We start from the raw sequence: 19,234 nt of genomic DNA on the forward strand, positions 1-19,234 counted from the left end.
CCTATGTTGTGTTTGCCTTAAAGCTAAGCATATATATATATATATATTTTTTTTTTTTTCCTCCCTTGCTTTGCCCTGCTGCCAGTATTAAGTGGTTTCCCATATTGCACGTAAAAAAGCCCCTACAACTCAACCTGAAGGAAAGCGAGTGCATCCCAAGCTCACCCCAGCTGCACCCTGGGTGTTTTCCTTTCTCCTTCAGTGATGCATCCCAGTACTTGGTCATGGGTGCTGGGCACCCTGCTCTCAGGGCACCCTGCTCTCAAGGCAGAGGGTTCCACGACAACCCCAATTTGATGCCTGAGCAACAGTCCTGGCAGCCCTGCCGAGTGTGGGTGTGGCTGAACAGCCCTGGGAAGGGAGCTTTTCCAAATTATTGCTTTAAATAACGACAGCAAAGCAATGGCTCTAGGAAAGATTTGCATTTAGAGGCAGAGGTGATTGAAAAACAAGCTCCTGCCACTCATCAGTGCATCCTTTAGGTCCTTCAAAGGCACTTGCAGGCAGGGTATTTTTTTTATTTTTAAGGATTATTTTATTTAAATCCTGCAAAAAGAAAACAGATGGAGAAGAAGACAATGAAAGAAAACAAGCCCAGCCCAGAGCCTGCAGGGAGAAGAGCAGAGGAGCGGCCAGGCACAGCACGGGCCCATGGCCTCCAAATGCCCAGTAACCACTTGCAGGCAGTCGGCCTCACCCAATGGCAGCATGTACACACTGCTCATATATATATATATATATTTTTTTTTTTTTTTCATATGTGTGTGTGTATATATGTATAAATTTAAAAACCAGCTAAATGTAACTATAGATATCATAGATGCCATTTGCAGATATATATTTAAACCATGTCATTTATCACTATTAAACTAATATAAAACATTGACATGTGGTTCATATTTAATATATAAAACATACATGTAAATTTTTCATTTTGTAAGTACAAATGTAAACTATTATATGTAATCAGCTTGTTTTAATCCATGGTATTTCAATTTTAATGTATTAATAGATACATAAATACTTAAGTATTGTGTTATAGTCATGAAAACTTTTTTGTTGTTGTTTTGTTTGGTCTTTTCCAGTTTGCAGCCTTTGTATTGAAAAACTCAGGGTTTTGTTCTGATCCAAAATACTTTTTTTGTGCACTTTTTCAACTTGCTGTGTATTAGGGCCAGATCCAGCAGCCTGTCAGAGCCACAGGAGGCTGCTGCTGCTCCATGCCCTGGGCTCAGGCAGCAGCAAGGCTGAGTGGGGATTCCCAGTGGGCACATGCACAAACACACCTATGGAGATACATAGATAGATAGATATGTATGTATGTACATATTTATTTATTTACACAGAGTTTGTGGAGATGGGCTGTGATGAGCTGATGCTCCTGGAGGGGGCTGGCAGCAGCTAGGCAGGGGCTTCCCCCCCACTGCCCCTCTGGGTGTGCCCATAGGTGTGCAGCCTTCTTTTATCACACACCCCAGCATCCTCCCAAGTCGCTCCCCCCAAAATTTGCAGCTATCCCAATAAGACGGTTGTAACATTAGGCTAGAACTGCTTTTTTGATAGCTGTAAATGAAGCGTCGTGCAGCCCCACATGTTTGTGCAGTGCTTGCCACTCTCAGGAATGGGATGCAACATTACCACGCACTGCTCTGTCCCTGAAGGCACAGCACAAAGTCCTCTGGACGAGCTCATTGCCGTAGTCTCATTCCCTTTGAATCTGTATTTACCATCTCTTATCTCCTGGCGTGGTTTTTTTTTTTTTCAAATACTATTTGCAGTAAATATCCCCAACTTGAAAAAGAGTTGAGATGCACATTAAAAAAAAAAACAACTGAGCTATATAAAATTATGTATATGTCAGCTTTCATCTAATGTCAATTAAAGCACCTAGCATAAACAAATCGTTAATATAAAAGCCTCGTTTTCAGTATCTCACAGCCACTGCAACCTCACTTATGAATAATCAATCCCCAGTCTTTCCTGACCTCAACTCTCCCATAACTTCTCTTACTGACAGAAAAGAATAGCCCTCCTGTGACCAGCAACAATACCTGGGAGGCCTCTCTGTGCTCCTGAACCACTGTCAAAAGGGAGAAATAATACTACTAACAATAATTTTAAAAAGCTCTGGTGCTGTGCCTGCGTGAGAGCCCCCACAGAGCAAAGATGCCAGCGAGCCATAGTCCCCTGAAGACGATGGTTGATAAAAGCTAGACCCAAAGCTGTGCCCAGGGGAACAGAGGGGAAATACGTTCGGGTCACTAGGGCTTCACCCTGAGCACTGACACCATTTTGGGCACTGAGATGCTCTCAGGTATTTCTCTTTCTATTATTTTTAGGTTTTGATGCCTTGAGTGAGACAAGGACCATTTTCCACCCACTGACACCACCTCCAGCTTTCACCCTTCTGTGTCACATCAGGAACTTCTTCTGCCCCATCAGGCTCCAAAACCTTGGCACAGCATTTCCTCAAGGTGTGCAGAAAGCTTGATAAAAATAATTCCTGAATTCCTATATTAAACTGCCACCTCTCCAGCTCCTTTTCTTTTGACATCCTGGGCAGGCACTGGGCAGAAGGTTGGCAGCAGCCAGGAAAGCTGCTGGGAGACCAGTGCCCATGACTGGCCATGGTGAGAAGAAATCTGGTGAGACACAGGCACAGACCCCTTCTCTTTTTAAACTGGTTTTATTCTACACAATTTTTAAAAACAACATTCATAAAACATTAATTACAAAAATGTGCTAATATGGGGTTGTTGTTGTTGTTGTTTTTGTATACCAACAATCAAAAATTCACATTTTGAAAGGATAGTCATACTTTTAAGACACACATTCAAATACTTTACTTTCAGATACAAAATTTTAAGGGAATATAAATTGCTTACAAGGAGCCGATATAAAAAAAAAAAAAAAAGGAATAATTTTAGACTTCAGGGTCTGACTTCTGCATTGAATTGAGTGGCTGCTTTCAGGCCACTGGCTCTGCTGGTCTGCCCAGGGTGCCCAGCATCCCCATGCACCTCACAAGACCCAGTCTGGAGCCTGCATGGCTCCTGCTGAGGCAGAGCTGGGCGCACAGTGAAAAAAAATGAGGTTGCAAAGCTACTGACAGTGCTTGCAGCCTTTTATTGTGTCTTTCTAGTGGGTACAAACACCGCAAGGCTGAGCATTACCAGCATATCAGCAGGGCAAAACAATGCATCCCACCCCAAAAAGCCGTGGGCAGGGTTTTTCTCCATCAGCAATGGAGCTAATACCAAGTGAGACAGCCCTGGACAGCAGCAGGGCTGGAGAAAGGCATGGTATCGGGATTCACGACCGGGGTGGGATGGCAGCAGGCTTGGAGGTCCTGCTTTAAAAACAAGCCATTTCATGAATTATCCAAAATGACAAAAATTCAAGCCTCCACCTCAATGCTGTTATGTGGAGTTGGCTCCAACATTCACCCATCCAAAAGCAAATATTTGGTTTCATCCTGCTGGATTTCAGGGTGGGGGAGGGAGAGCAGGGTAATTTCCTAATTTGCCTCAGCCTCCAAAAAAAAGTCCTGTCTTCGGCTTTAATGGGTTCAAATGGCTGAAACAAGATATGCTGGGAAAGTTCAGGCCTCAAGCAGTCATGCTCTTTCCCAAAATTATTTGACTGAATGCCCTCAGCAGCCAAAAACCCAACTGCATTCAGGCAATCTGGCTGTCACCAACCAGAAGCGGAGCATCAATGCTACGCAAAATCCTGCTCCAGTAAACAACTCATCTTACAGGCCACGATTAGAAATGTACAAAAAAAAAAAAAAAGCTAAATTCCTTAGTAAAATAGACACTAAGCCTTGCCTCTAATGCTACGGTTAAGAGCTACACTTGCCTTGCTGGTCAGAGGTGGACAGAGTGAGCATTGAGAAGTATGTTACACGGAGAAACTTTGGAGGTACAAAAACCTCCTTCCAAAGACATGTTTTTCAGAAAACTGGAGGGGCTGTGTCTTTCCTCTCCTGCCTTGCCTCCCCCGGGAGTGGGGTGCCAAGCCCCATGCCCATGATGGGTGGTGTCAGTGTTTTGCTGCCATGGTAGCACAGCTGTGGTGGGAAGGGGAGACACGGGGGGACTTGCAGCATCTGTCCTTGGTGGGAGCACTAAGGGCATTGCAACGTTTGCAAAAATGAAACAATAAAACACCCCTGAAAGGGCTTGTGCAGGACAAGCCCACCAAAACCCAGTGATAACCTTGCTGTCATGAGGACTAAAGTCTGTGCCAAGCTGATAAAGCACCGAGAGCTATGCTTAAGCCCCAGCCATGGGGAGGATCACCCCTGCCACCCCCAGGGCTCAGCCACAAAGCCTATGCAAAACTGCACAGGGATGGCATCTCCATCCAGCCCCCTCTCTGCTTTCCTTCCAAGGGCTCTCGGAAAGAAGGGAAACAACTTTCTTTCAGTCTAATGCTTGCCAATGGAGCCCTTCTACAGTGTCTTCCCCATTCCTGCCTGGCATTACGCAGAGGATGTAGGAGGAGTATTTAAGGAACACTTGTCAATCACAGCATTCTCCCCAAAGGTTACAAGGGCAGCTGAGATTTAAACAAAAGTGCCTGAAAGAGCTGCCTGAGTGCAGGTTTTGGCAGTAGAAAGGCAGAAGGTCCAGTGGTGGGAGGGGGCTGCCCCACTTGCCTTGGCAAAGTAGCTAGGGCTTTCAAAGTCATTCCAGTTTTCTGCTTCCAGCTGGATAAGGAGAAGCAAACTCTGCCAGCGTGAAAATGATTGAAGCTAAAATAACCAAGGTAACCCCCAAACAAAACTACTGGGTACAGAGGCATGTGAAAGCTGGGTAACAGTTTGCAGTGAAGGATGGAAGGATGGCAAGGGTCTCAGCTGGATCTGTCCCCCTCTGCATCCAGAGGATTTGTTCAAGTTCACCTATATGCAAGTGAGGAGGACCATATGGCCACATGCAGATGTCCGTCAGGGTGAAAATCCACCCTAAGCTTCCCAAGATGCTGAATCGGAGTGATCTGAACAAGCATAGATGAGACCCTCAGCACCAAATCAGACTGCCAGAGCAAATTGCTCTTAGTACCGACGTACCAACGCCAAAAGAGACCTCTATTGCTGTGCGAAATGCTTCTGTGGCACTGTCACGCACAGAGGGCCAGGAATGTCCTTGCCCAGCTGCAGGCCACCTCCCTCTCCCGGCTCCTCTGGACGAGGCAGCTCAGCCTGGAGGGTTATGAAGCTTCTCAACTGCTGGAGTAGCCAAACTGGCAGCCCCAAACCGCCACGATGGTGGGAGGCAGAGCCAGAACATCTTGAAAATGGGGGTCCCCAAACCCCACGGTACCGCAGCAGACCTGAAAAAGCCCTCAAGCTTTGATGGCAATTAGGACGTGGCCTTCCCACAACTCCCACAGCAGGGAAATGTTGGGAAACCTCAACCCCAGCCAATGAGTGGCCAGAATATGTTAAATTTAACCTATGTGACTTAGAAACATGTTTGTCCCTGGCCACAGGACTTCAGGGCAGGTCACACTACAATGAAGCAGCTCCTGCATCTGCTTCAAGCTTTGTTTCACAACTCAAAAAAGCTCCAAGCCATGAATCATGGCACTTCCCAAGCAGCTCCTGCAGCCACTGCCCTGCCAGACTTCACATCGCAGGGGCAGCCCCAAAAGGCTGACAACACAACCACCCCCTGGAGCCCTTCCAACTTGGCTGTCCCACTCCACCCCTCAGCCAGAGTGAGAGGAGTTAAGCCTGGCGCCTCACTCTGCAGCAGCAAAGAAAAAAAAAAAGAAAAATAAAAAAAGAAGAAAAGACAATAACTTGGTTTTGAACACCCTCAAGCTAAAGATTTAGAAAGGCAGCCCCAGCCAAGCCCCGAGCAGGGCGCTGCTGGGACACGTCCTGTGCTTGCTGTACACTTACATAAGGCTACGCGCGCGCCTGCAGCTCTCCAAACACCCCAGGCATGGAGCAGAACTGCTCCCTCCCCACTCACTTCCACCCTCTTCCCACTCATGGGACTCGACCTGCTCCCATGCCCTCTCTGGCTCCCAAAAATGGCCGAGCCCAGAGTGTTGGGTTTCACATTCCCCTCCTGAAGCAAAGGAGCAGGGCACTTGCAGGGGAGGGAGAAGTTTGGGGTATTTTTTTTAATTAGGAATCTGAGTAAAAGGTAGTTTTTGCTGTGAGTGCTGCCTCCTGTTCAGCCCTCACGCACCCAGAGAAGGACATGGATGTGCTGGGCTAGGATGAGCAGATTCTGATGGGAAGACACAGGAGGGGTTTTAGGACAAGGCTTTTTTGCAACAGGTAGGGTTGGCATCACAGCACCAGACTACAACAGTTAAAAGGATGTTTTGTAGACCGATGCGATTTCTCCCTGTTTAGAGATGCTCAGATTGCCACAATCCCATCTCTCACATGCCACAAGTCTGCAAAAATCCTTGCAAACTGCCTGATAACTCAAGGGACAAACTTGACGCACAGCAGCAGCATTTATCTGACAAACAAACCCAAAAATACTTCCCTTTATGTTGACAGACTACTCCAACCTTTGCCCTTCCCATTCCCATCTGTGTTTGCAGATGAGGCGAACCTTTCATTGCTGTTGCTCAAACATGCCTTCCCTGCTGCAGAATTTGCCCTCATCTTGACCAAGGGCTGGATCTTGACCAGACAAAGATGCTGAGAATGGGTCTGGGAGGCTGGTACTGGTCGGGGATAGGATGAGGTGTGGATTCCTCTGGCCAGACTCAGGGGCCCATGAATGCACTTCATCACTTGAAATCTCCTAGAGGGTTGATAATAAGAACCATAGGCAAAGACCAGAATTTTGAGGGGATGAACATGGGTACCACCATCCCTCCTGGGAAGAGCGCTGGCTCCTGGCTGACAGAGCTGGTCTGATGCCACAGCAGCATTAAGCACCCATTGCACCGAAAGCAGGCTCCTGCCAGGGCAAAGACCTTTGCAGGCAGGTGGAGCATTTAAGGCAAGTGGAAATCTGTATAAATTTGGGATTTGAACCATAAATTGCTTTATAAGCCAGAGAGGTTTTACCGCAACAAAGTCTCATGCAAAGCTAGGTGCAGTCATTGGTGGGCTCAGCCGTGCAGCCGCTTGCTCAGGCCACATGTGGGTTTGAGGCAGCTCTGCTCATCCTCTTGATGGTCTGAAGAAGATACTTCTTGAATTTAAATCCCTCATAAGCTCTCCTTCGGGGGCATTAAGGTCAAAAATATGATTTAAAGAACTTCATCAAACCCTGATGAGAATAAAAGCCCCAAAACTCACCAAAGGAGTTACGATGCAACATATTTCTTTCCTTCAGATGTCAGACAGCTTTGAAGATGCCCCACTGCCAATGCTCCCACCTGAAAAGCAGCACTTTAATGCCCGGCCCTAGGCTAAGCCTGACAGATCCCACCAGTGCTGGAGCAAGGGCACCGTGGTTCAGATCCCACCAATGCATGGGCGTATGCATGCCCTGCCTTCCAATGCAGTTCCCACTGCCTCCTGTGGCTTCCTAACCAAGCAATGGGTCAGCAGAGCTGTAGCAGATGATGCAATACAGGCAGTGAAGGGTAATAACAGTCACAGAAAAGCGCATCAAAGAAAGAGACAAACGGACATCTCATTTTATAGTCATAAACAGGCACGTCACAACACACCAGTTAATTTTCCAGCTTGTACGGGGACAGAAGGGCCACAAGACCACAAGAACATATAATGCATTAGCCTACATGGATTAAAAACGGGGCCAAAGAGGCATGCAGGATCCTGAGCCTATATACAAAGGTCCCACCGCTGCCTGTGGGAGAGATCCTCCACTGAAACCAAGTTTCCACAGCAAAGACTTGGTGTTACAAACCCCCACACTCGCCCAGGGACTGAGGGATGATTCCCACAGCACACGTGGCTCTTTAAGCTTCTCATTTTTTAATGACGGGTGAGTAAAATGAAAATCCAGTGAAGGATGTTTTTGCAGCCAGGATAAAAGTGAGCTTTGTTTCTTGCTCTCTCCTGGGTTATTATTCCCAGAAAAAGGTACGCCAGTTCCCGCTGGCACCTTGTTCACATGGGACCCACCAGGGCAGGAGGACTTCCCTTGCTCTGTGTCACGCTCATTAGCGATACCTGTAGATGATGAATTTCTACACAAGGCTGAGTTTTGCCTTTGCTCTGTGTGGTGGGTACCCGTGGGCTGTGCTATTTTCTTGAGCATTCTCCCTCTCCCCCCGGGGTGGCACTGACCCTGCACCGGCTCTGCACGGCAACACACGGGTTAAATGCTGCCAGGGCTTTTAAACCCTTTGGAAACACCAGGCTTCCCCTGTCAATACTGACTCATGGTTATTGCTGCATAATACACAAGTGGCCCCAAAAAAGAGCAGTGGCATCCTGTGCCCCAAGCCAGCTGCATCCCCGCATCCACGGGTGCCCCTGTTCTCTGAGCTGGCTGCATCCCCGCATCCCTGGGTGCAGGGAAGCCGCCTCCCAGCATGGAGCAGACCCAGGACACATGGGGCTCTGTCCCAACCCTGCGTGCCTTGATGCCTCCAAAGTGCCTGTTTCAGCAGCTTGCCCACAGTTTGCCTGCAATGGGCTTCTCTGGGAGCTGCCCCTCTCTTTTGCACATCAAAATCCCAATCATTAGTCTCTGGGTGAGAAAATAGAGGCAGAAAGTGGCTGAGGGACCTGCTGATCTTGTCCACGCATTTTTAAGGCATATTTTGCAGGAAGAGGGTGCTGCATGTGGCTCCGTTCAATGAGGGTGGCAAGACTGGAGCTGGCCAAGCTCCCCATCATCCCAGCTGCAGCTCCCTGGGTGTGTGGGAGAGTGGTGGAAAAGGAGGAGAGAAGAAGATTAAAGTGGGACTCGCCAACCATTTATTTGGTTTGTGCACCGGACTAAAGCAGCATTTCCTCCTTCAGATCTGCTGGCTCCACAACAGCCTCTGGTGCCGGACGGGGAGGGGGCTGTCTCAGACGTGACACAGGAGGAGAAGAATGGACAGTTGCAAGGTTCAACAAGCTCCATCTGTGGCCTGCTTTAAAAAGGCATTTATTAGCTGTAAACCTCTGTCGTGATGTATAGAAAACTGGGGAAAGGAGTGGGAGATTGATCAAGTTTGAATCCTGGTGAGAGTTCTCCTTAGAAAAATGGTTAGAGAAAAACAAAAAGGTGGCTTTGAAATCAAAACTGTCCCAAAAACCAGCGTTTCTGCTAGTTAAAAGCCTTTAACTAGAAGAACTTTTTATGTTTTTTTCTTTACAAACATAGTGCATCTGCGATCATTGAGAATTATGGTCCGTCTAGAAAAGGGCCTGTGCTTGGGCTATGGAGAGGCTGCTGGTGGTGACAGTGAGTGTCGGGGAGCGGAGGCGTTACATGTGTGCTTCGGAGGCAGGACAGCCTGGCAGCAGCTCCCCGTTCACCACCGCCTCTGAGACCAGCATCTTGTCTTTGCCAGAATCCAGGCGCTGCTTCTTCAGCATCCTCTGGTGGACCAGCGGAACAACAGAGAGCACCAAGCCACCAATGATGGGGGGGACTCCAGCAAAATAAAAGGCCGCATCATAATTCCCAAAATAATCATTGAGGTATCCTGAAAGAGAAGAAAAATGGCTGTTATAGACACATCAGTCTAATGACCAACTTGTCTCCTCCCTTGAGGGAGCTGCAGCTTGCTTCAAGCACCAGATTTGGGGAGATTTGAGTTTTTAAAACAATCTTTTTTTTCCATTGCATTCCTTGGAGTTTTTATCCCTGGATTAAAGGATGTGCACCGCCAACATTATGTAGCAAGGAAGCCAAGAAGGAAAGCCTCAGCCATCCCACCTATTTTACCAGAACAGGACACGATCACACAAATCCCAAACAAACCCAAATGCAAGCTGAGACAGTGTTAGACAATCAAACATTTCAGGTGGCTCTTCCTAGCATCTTGCCAGCCAGGAGGTAACAGGAAAAGCAGGCAGGGGCTGTTCCTCTGCAGACTGCCTCCATCTGGAAGCCAAGATTTGCTTACGGATATTTTATCTACACAGGGGTGTCATCTGAAAATACATGCTGCCAGTTACAAACAATAACTGATCACTTAAAAATCAATGAGGTTCTGCACTTGTTAGTTCGGCAAGTTCTGACACAGCCAGGCATCCCTGGAGAATAACACGTTGCCATTTATCAGCACTGGAAAATTCCTCTGAGTTTTCCCCTGCACAGACACTTGCTTAGGGATTGCATCCATTAAATGAGCCCCTTCATCCAGCCCTGTGCTTACTGAGTCTGATGCATGGAGTCCTGCAGCAGCACCCCAAAAGCGAGATGTCTGCAACCCCCATGTTCCTTCACGAGGGCATTAAACTGAATTTTGCTGCCAGAAGCAGAAAGATCAGAAGTGGTTATACAGTTTTAGTTTAGCGATTGCTGATGCAGACGTTTTGCCATTCAAGGGCCAGCTTGGGCAAAGTCATAGCTGTTAAAGACGCTGTGGTTATTATTATGCTAAAACATATTTGAGTCTTGGGAAGACAAGGGCTCAGGTGTCTCCATCTCCAACTTGGATTCAACAATCCAGGGGCTGATTAGCAGTCACTCCCCAGATATCTAAAAGGACATCTGGAAAACTAATATTTGCCATTTTTTATTTCAGAAAATTTTATTTCTTCAAACAGAAATCAGTTGATGTGACCTGGAGATCGCTCTCACTGTTCCCCACTGGTCACCGTTCATCAACCTGAAGAAAGGCCCTGAGATGCTGCAGGACATAGTATGGAATGATGCTACACCCATACTCCAACCCCCATGTGACACGACAGGCCAGAAAATTCAAAACTGTATGTCTGGTCTCATGCCAAAATATCATCACAGGTGAAAGCTGCTACAAGAATCTGCTCCCTCCCAACAGCTGGGTCCAGGTCTGGCACCATGGTGCTACCAACCTGCTATCGGTGTACCCGCAGTCATGGGCACAGCCATCAGCCCCATGAGGTACCCTATGGCCTGTGACGCCTGCATGGGCCCCACCAGCTCGAAGGCAATGGGGGCCATGATGGTGGTGAAGAAGCCATCGCAAAGGCCGAGGAAGAGGCAGATGACAATGACACCCTCGAACCCTTGGCACTGGGGGATCATCATGCAGAGGAGGCCCAACAGCATGAAGGACGCAACCTGAGGAGACAAAAGTGGGCAAGTCATTGGGGTGCAGGATGAGCAGCAGGAAGTGCCATGAAGCTGACACTGAACAGGTCAGTAACATTGCCCCCTCCTCTGGACCCACCAATGCCATCCTTTGCTCTCGTCTCAGAGAGACCCTTAAGGATAACCTTTTAAGAAGCTTTAGGAAGGATTATCTGTTGGATTAGCTGCTAGATTTCATCAGTTTGTTTTTCAAAAACCACAAGAAGGTGTCCAGCAGTTTGGGAAGAGTTGGGACCACAGAGTTTGAGTGCTGAACAGATGCCAAGACCTCAGGTCAAGTGTGTAACTTCTCTGTACACCTTTCTATAACAAATTTTCCTCCCTAACAGCAGACAAGGGCGTTAGGTAATAGTAAAGGATTTGTGATCTGTGGTTGACAGTTACTAAGCAGAGTGTCGATACTGATGTAGAGATGCTATCCCCTGAGCTGCAGCAGTTAGCCAGCAACTACACAGAAGGTTGAACACAACATACCTGCAGGTAAATCTTCTTCAGCCCAGGAATGCAGTCGCCAATACGGCCTGAAACCAAGCGCCCCAGCCCTGACATGGCTCCGAGGCAAACCAGAAGGATCCAGTCCTTTTTGGTTTCTTGAAATCGCTTCTCCACATATTTTACCTTGGATGGAGGGAAGGATTCAAGGACATGAATTCTCAGGAAATTAATCCCTCTCATATCCCCAAAAGAGACAAGACTTCCTGCAGAGGGCTAGTGGCTTTTGGGCTTGTTGTGTAACCCTCATGTCCACATTGCACTGACCTGCACACACCACCTTCGCTCACCCCCAACCCAACAGCCCCCTCCTCCCCTGATACTGATGTTTGTCCTTGGGAGCTGTGGGAAGTGACTGCTCTGCCCACCCTGGCACAGAGAACACATAGGAGCATTAAAAAGCTGTCTCCTCCCATCACTATTCCTGTTTACAGGACATGCCTGCAGCAGTTTCTTAGCTTCGAGGCTTTCAGTGGCTCTGCCCCTACTGCCCATCACCACCTTCCCACCTCCTCCTCACTTGCACAGAGGAGACCTTTCACTCCAGGCAAAGGGACCTCCTCCCTCCCCTTCCAGTCTCAGCCAAGGCTCTTACCAGGTTCATGTAAGGTACAAGATATCCCAGGACAGCAGTAGCAATCCCAAAGGCCCAAATCCGATAGGTCTTTCTCCGGAAAACCCTTAAGTTGAAATACTTGCGTGTCTGGGACCAGCACTGCTGCCTCATGCTCCGGCTGCCCAGCTTGTCCTGCCCATCGTGCTGAGAGTCACGAGAAGGTGGCAAGATGGGACGATAGGTCAGAGACAAGAATATCTGGATGAGCATTAAGGCACTGAGTACTTGGAAAGTATGCGCCAGCCCAATGGCCTTCCCGACCATCTTCAGGAAGAAGGGAAGCGGCACAGAGATGAGGCAGCTGCCACCAGCCACGATGCCATTGGCCAAGCCAAGGCGGCGCTTGAAGTAGTGACCAAGGATGACCAGTGAGGGCTGGAAGGCGAAGGAGCTGCCACAGCCAAAGAGGATCCCATACGTGAAATAACGAACTTCCAGAGACCTAGTGGGAAAAAAACACATCCAGGCTGTTACGTTACACAGAGGTAAGGAAGCCTTCACCCCCACAGCCCTGCATAACCTGGAGTCAAGACCCAGGTCTCACACACGACAGGTGCTACACAGACAGTCTGACCTCAAAGAGCTTATCCCCTAGTCAAAGCAAGGATTATCCTCATTTCACAGCTGGCATGTTAAATCTTTGGGAAAATGAAGTCTAGCTGGGGAGTGCTTTCTGCAAAGAGAAGGCAGCAGCCAACCTGCCCTCCTTGGGAAGTTGGCCTAACTTGAATGGTTTTTAAATTACAGCAAGCAAGATTTTCTAAGGTAGGCAGGGTGGGTTATTTTTAGCTAGAAATCAATTTTTTTTTCCACTGAAAAGACTAATTGAAAACATTCTGCACCCAGCCTTTGAAAGAAGAAGACACTGACCCTGATGGTTGTTAGGCACGGAGGACAGAAACATTGTGTTTCTGCCCAGGCTCCAGGCTTGTTAATTAAGTTCTTCTTTAAGTTCCTCTGGGATCTTCAATTAGACAGTTAAGAGATTTCATTTGTACTTTACATTGGTGGCTGCACTCAAGGAAGGAGCAAAGTGGCTGCTCCACAGAACAGGTGGAAAGTCCTGAGAGCCCTGGGAAGGAGCTGTTTCCCAATTCCCAGCCCTGTTCTCCCAAGAGAAGGAGCTAAGAAATGAGCCTAAAGTTAGGTGGTGCAAATAACCAATTGTGTTTCTCTGCAGATGAAAGATTTTTTTCTTCATCCCCATGCAATACATTCAGCTGCAAAAGTCTGCCATGAAATAGTGCACGGGAGGAGAGTGTGATGGAAACATTTGGGCAGCTCACTGGGCAAGCAGTGCTGCATGAACAGGGTCTTTACTCCAATGCTCAGAACGACTCTGTGAAATACGGAGTGCTGCTCATGAAGCAAGCGAGAAGACAGCAGCCCAGATCTAACAGAGCAGTTCAAAGTTGAGAAAACATTTACAAGCACATCATTTCTTCCATTACACGCTCATCTCTCTAGCTAGCCAAGCAGAAAGCAGAACATGCTTGCTGTACCCAACAGCTCAAAGACAAATGACTGTCATGAAAGGCAATTTCCAGCTACTCCAGAATGAAGCCACATCAGAAACCCTCTCCGCAGGAGCCAGGCAGGCAGCTGGGCTATGCAGGCTGTCTCCGACCTCCCACGCACCAGCCCTGCCCATCTCAGCTGGGTCACACCAGCTTTGGTACTACGGCTAAGCTGACATGTTGGATAAGTGGAGACAAATGCCACAGTTTCCATCTGCTCCTCTTTGACGCTGAGACACCCCTGCATGAGCAGGGGCTCCTTTCAGCCATGCTTCTTAGGCAGGATTTCCCTCCCTGCCTGCTGGGAATCAACTGGTTGCTCTCTGCTCTCTGAGAAGTGTGGCACTGACTGCCTCAGATCCCCCCCATAGATAATGACATCTCCCTCCAATGGCTGCCTCTTACTTATAGCTCATAACGGGAATGGTCCCCAGAGGTTGGGGAATTACTGCGGGAAAAAACAGGCAGAAATTGTGGAGGGGAAGGACAGGCAGGTGAAAAAAGACTCAAATCCCACCATGGAACACAACAGTGCAGAATGGGAGGGCACTAGGGGACAGCCCTGCTGAACTGGCTGTCTTTTCCCATTCCTCATGCTAAAATATCCCCCTTAAAACTGAAGGGAAGGTGAAGTCTTAACACAGTTAGGATTTCTTGAGGGTGCCTAAGATCTGTGGTGGCTCGAGCTGATTACAGGTGCAGGAGACATGCCGGTGCAATGCGGGAATGAGAGGAAAAGCCTTGCCTCCACCCCAGCCAGAAAACTTCAGCCTTACCCAGAGCTTTGCTTTTCAGCATATTTTGTTTATTTAGTGTTTTTTGTATAAAGTTCCCAATATTCTGAGAGTAGGAGGCACTGGGTTTGAGCTGGGTGCTGGGGTCCTGCCATGCAGGCTCGGTGGCTGAGTGGGCTTTTGGATTGGCTCGGTGCAGTGCCAGCAACTGCTGCTCCTCTGTTTGGACAAAGCAAACCCATTTCAGAGAAATCAGGAGATAAAGGGTTGATTAGACTTGATCCAGCCCTGCCTGAGCCCACCAAACCCAGGCTGCATCTCCCTTTAGAGCAGCAGCTTACAAACAGCAGCTCCCTTCGCGCCAGTGCATGTCACCCAGCTGGCGCTGGGTGGGTCATCTCCAGCTGCAGCTGCAGGGAGCTGGCAAGCGGGACCAAAAAAACCCACCCTTCTCCATTGTTCTGGGTGAGCAGGAGCCGCTAGCTCTGAATTTCGGGACCAGCCTTCACCATCCAGATGGAGTGCTGCCAAATCCCACAGCCCCGCTGCTCTTCCTCCGGCTCGGCTGTGCTTGAAGGCAGCTTCCCTTGCCACGGTCCAGCTGCAAAGGGGCTCCTTTCTCCCTTAAAAGGCAGCCAAAGGAATGTGAACTGAGAGCGAGAAGGCAGGAAACGGAGATTTCAGCTCTGGAGCTCTCCTGGAAATAATACTCTTCTCTGCCTGTACTGGTTTGATTTTTTTTTTCGCCCAACACAACAAGCCGCTGGCAGCAATGTGATCCCAAGAGCTTTTTTTCTTTGCACGAACATTTTACAACATGAGGGGGGAAAAAAAGTCCAAGCTTCGTGGATTAGAAGGAAAGCAGGATTACATGGGAAGCGCTTGTGATCTGCACTGCCAGAAGCCTGGGCATACCTTCCCTCAGGACTGGCTGCACTCTCCCTGATTACTCTTATCTTTTGAAATACAAAGGGGTGGCATCTGCAAAGGAAGTCGCAGAGGGTGGTTCCTTCCACGCTGCTGCCCGTGCTGCTGCCTGAGATGGTTTTAGCATCCCAAATCCCCTGCCTGCAATCAGTGACAGGCTCTGGGGCTTTGTCAGGAGGCTCAGAAGCTGTCTCCCCTCTCACAGTGTAATGGGGGGGTCCCTCAGCCGGGGACTCAGGGACCCATCATACAGCTCATATCCACAGGTAATCAGGGTTGGCGTGAGCATGAGGGTCTTGTTGCCAGGATAAAAGGGAGCTGGCGTCTTGCTGCCCTGCACAGGCAGGGTGGGCAGGGAGGAGCACAGAGCAGGCAAGTCTCCCTCTGAGAAACTAGTGTCTATTTGCCTTAAAAAAAACCCCAACACTTCTTGAAGCATTTTAATTAAAACAATATTGATTTTAATTGAAATCCAACCCAAAGCAATGTTTTTATTCAGACAAGCTGGGACGATGCTTTGGAGGGTGTCTTCACAGTGCCTTTGAGACTGCATTTAACAAGTGCCGCATAAAAGAGCCCACTGACTTCTTTTTGCTCCCACATAGATGCAAATGTCTTGGGTTGAAAAGACTCTCACATCGAATGAGGTACACCTGCCATCCAAATGCACACTGATGAGTGCCTGCCAGCAGAAATTCATGGCATGGGATCAGCCACGGAAAACGAGGAGCAGCAACTGCTCTGCGCTGCCGCAAGCACCCAAGCCGGTGTGGGAACAGCACAAACTGCTCCAAACGTTGTATGCATCCCTCTCCCTGTTTGCCCTGCATGGATACTTCCTCTTGCCAGGTGTAACCCATAAAATATTATTTTAAGCATTAATTTACTTTCAGTACCAAATGTGAAATTGGTTGCAAAGAACAGTTTTGTCCACAAGTGTCTCTTTGGAGCTGCCTGCAAAAGGTACACCAACTTCTCCCTGCCTGTTTTAAAGATCAAAAATGAAGGACCTAAGGGCTGAAATTCCACAAAATAAAGCTCCTTGCTCAGGTATAATTCACTCTCTTGTTATATAAGGACAAAAGAACAATTTGGTTGGATTTGGAGAGAAACAAGCTGTGCACACATGGGCTTGTAGGGATGCCAGGAGACCTCTCCTGTGGATGGAAACCACCTGCTTTGCCCCAAAAGGGAGCAGCAATGTGTAGGCAGGGGTGTTGCAGGGAACAGTGAGAAAGAGGAGCCCACTGAGGAGCTAGACAGCCCCTCTGCAGCCTTACTTGGTGAAGGAGCTGGAGAGGAGTCCAATGAAGGCGATGGCAGCTCCTGAGGCTGCTGTGGTCCTGCAGCCAATCCGGTCGGTGAAGATGCTGACGATGGGAGAGCAGAAAAAAATCATGCCCATGGCCAAGGAGCCGACCCATGCTAGGGAGAGAGAGAAGAAAGGCGATGGTCAGGGCAGGATATCAAATGGGGGCCAGGAGGGGAACAACCAGGGACCGACTCCAGCTTTCAAGGTGGTCTTGGCAGAGAGGCAGCCCATCACACCACTAATTAACAGTGCAGCTCATAAATAACATGGTTACTGCCCAGCTCCCTGCCAGCATCACAGCCGGAGCACAATCTGCAGCATCTCGCTGTTCACCTGTGTGATGGATGCATGGCCAGGTTTTCTTTTTATTCCCCCCCACTGGGTTCATATGTGTCCTAGGGAAGGTGCCGAGCTTTCAATGCTTTTTTTCTAATGGGCCTTGTTGTGAGTGTAACGCCTCCTCCACTGATGCCTCTTCCACAGGGGACATCTCCACAGACAAAAGCCCCCCCGAGCTCCTCAGCGCCCTGTTCTCCCTGGCTTTGGCTATGATGAGTTTCCTATCTTGAGTTACAGCTCTGTGTTACCAGGTACCACACTCACTCATCACCAGTCCCCACTTCCCAGAGGCAGGACTGCCTCGCCTCCCCCGCCTCCCCCTTGCCCACGTTCAGTGGAGATTTCTCATTGCAGCTGAGCTGATGGGAGACATACAGGTTGTGCCAGGTTAGATTACATCCCTGGCCCTGCTGGGCAATGCCCAGGTGAGGCCGTGATCTCATGTCTCCTTGCAACTCACCTCTTGAGAAAACCACTGACTGGCTGGTTGTTCTTTTTCAGAAACTTGTATTATTCACAGATTATTTTAGCCCATCATCCTGCCCTCCATCTTCTTTCTTTAATGGTTTGTATGATTATTTTGGGGAGGAAAGGAAAACTTTTGAGAAAAGCAAAGTGGTAAGAAAAAAAAATGTCAGTCTACCAGCTCAGAGAAACAAGAGGTCCCCTCTGTGGGACATGGGGCAGTGCAGGACAGATGGATGGAAAAGGGGCCCCCAGCCCTACCCAGCACCCAAGTGGGGGACCTCCTGGAGCATCTACCAGCTTTAGGCATTGATTTTTGGGCTGTTGAGCACAATCTGCCCCGCATGGACCCTAGGACATGTGTTGCTTTTTTATTCCTTTTTCAGGGTTGTTTTTTTTGCACCCAGACAAAGCACTCTGCAAACCCTTTTAGCATAACCCCCCACAATAACAACCCATCCTTCAAGAGCCATGAGATTTTCAGAAAATAGCCAGGTCCCTATTAAAAGCAAATACTGGCTATATAACAGCCTCTCCAACCTCTGCGTTTCAAAAAGGACCACACAAAGAAGCCCTCACTAGCCTGGGAAGAACTGACCCTTCCAAATTAATTATAAGTTTGCAAGGACCCAATTTACTCCGAAGTCTTCCTTAATAAATGCAGAGTGGAGCAATAAAAAGAAAAGCAAGGGCTGCGCAGGAACCTTGTGGGACTGTCCAGGCTCTCGTCTCGACACCAGGCAAAATGTAAAAGGGCAAGGGTGAGGGAGAGGACCCCCCTCTTCGGCTGATTTTCTTGGTTATAAACACAAGGCACAGTGTAATGAAAGTCCTTCTAATAGGATTAGGTGGCACAGCTCCAAAGAGCCGTCCAAAACAACTCCAAGAGGGGGTGAGGGGTGGGAGCAAAGCCAAGATTGGAAAGGCTCGTTAAATTGGATAATATACTTCCAGAAATGTTCCTTCTACTCCAGCCAAGGCAGTAAAACGTTAGATGGCCCCGTCATGTTTGAAGTTTGTTATTTTTGGAAATTGCTTTAAGAAATGCGGAAATAAAAGCATAAAGCAAAGTATTAAATTTAAAGGGCCAGATTCTGATCTTAATAACCTGGAGATTTACATGCAAATAAGCAGTATCAATCTCTGGCCCCAAAAATGCACACTCACCTGCAGAGATCAAAGCAAACCTGGGGTGAGAGGCTCAGTAACGGATGCTTAAAAGCTCCTCCAGCTTTGGATTTGTAAAAGGGAGATATCGCTCAATTAAAATTGGTAAACACAAAAAAAGAGTCCTGTGGCAAATTGCTCTACCTTAAAGAAAGGGCTTACCACAAGCAATGAATAAAAATAGGCTTGGGGAAGAACATCAAGTTAAAATTAGTAAGAACAATAGCCTCACTTCCAGAGCGGGGTTTTGTCTTCCCAGCGCTTCCCAGCGAAGCCCTGGGAAGCCAGGAGGGCTGGGTGAGCTCCAGCGCTGGAAGGAAACCTTGGCCAAAATCTGGGGGCATAAGAAAGCCTCCATGGCCCCAACTCCGGTCCTGGTGTAATTCACACCGAAACAGCCCCTGGAGAGCAGGTTGCACAGTTTACCCCCATTTTAGCCCCAGCGTGACACCAGTGATCTTCCACCTGGG

At 48.4% G+C, this 19,234-nt stretch overlaps 1 protein-coding gene across 1 annotated transcript in view; it reads right to left on the reverse strand.

Annotated features, from left to right (window-relative positions):
• Nucleotides 1-616: 616 nt before the first annotated feature.
• SLC16A2 (solute carrier family 16 member 2) overlaps nt 617-19,234 on the reverse strand; it is a 42,681-nt gene continuing 24,063 nt past the window's right edge. The window contains exons 2-6 of the mRNA XM_074915000.1: nt 16,762-16,906; nt 12,283-12,745; nt 11,670-11,813; nt 10,937-11,165; nt 617-9,600 (exon numbers count right to left, since the gene is read on the reverse strand). Of these exons, the coding sequence (XP_074771101.1) occupies nt 9,380-9,600; nt 10,937-11,165; nt 11,670-11,813; nt 12,283-12,745; nt 16,762-16,906 (1,202 nt within the window). The 3' untranslated portion in view covers nt 617-9,379. The remainder of the gene's footprint in view (nt 9,601-10,936; nt 11,166-11,669; nt 11,814-12,282; nt 12,746-16,761; nt 16,907-19,234) is intronic.

This window comes from Athene noctua, chromosome 11 (genome assembly GCF_965140245.1).
Source record: "Athene noctua chromosome 11, bAthNoc1.hap1.1, whole genome shotgun sequence".
In the NCBI taxonomy this organism is placed as follows: domain Eukaryota; kingdom Metazoa; phylum Chordata; class Aves; order Strigiformes; family Strigidae; genus Athene; species Athene noctua.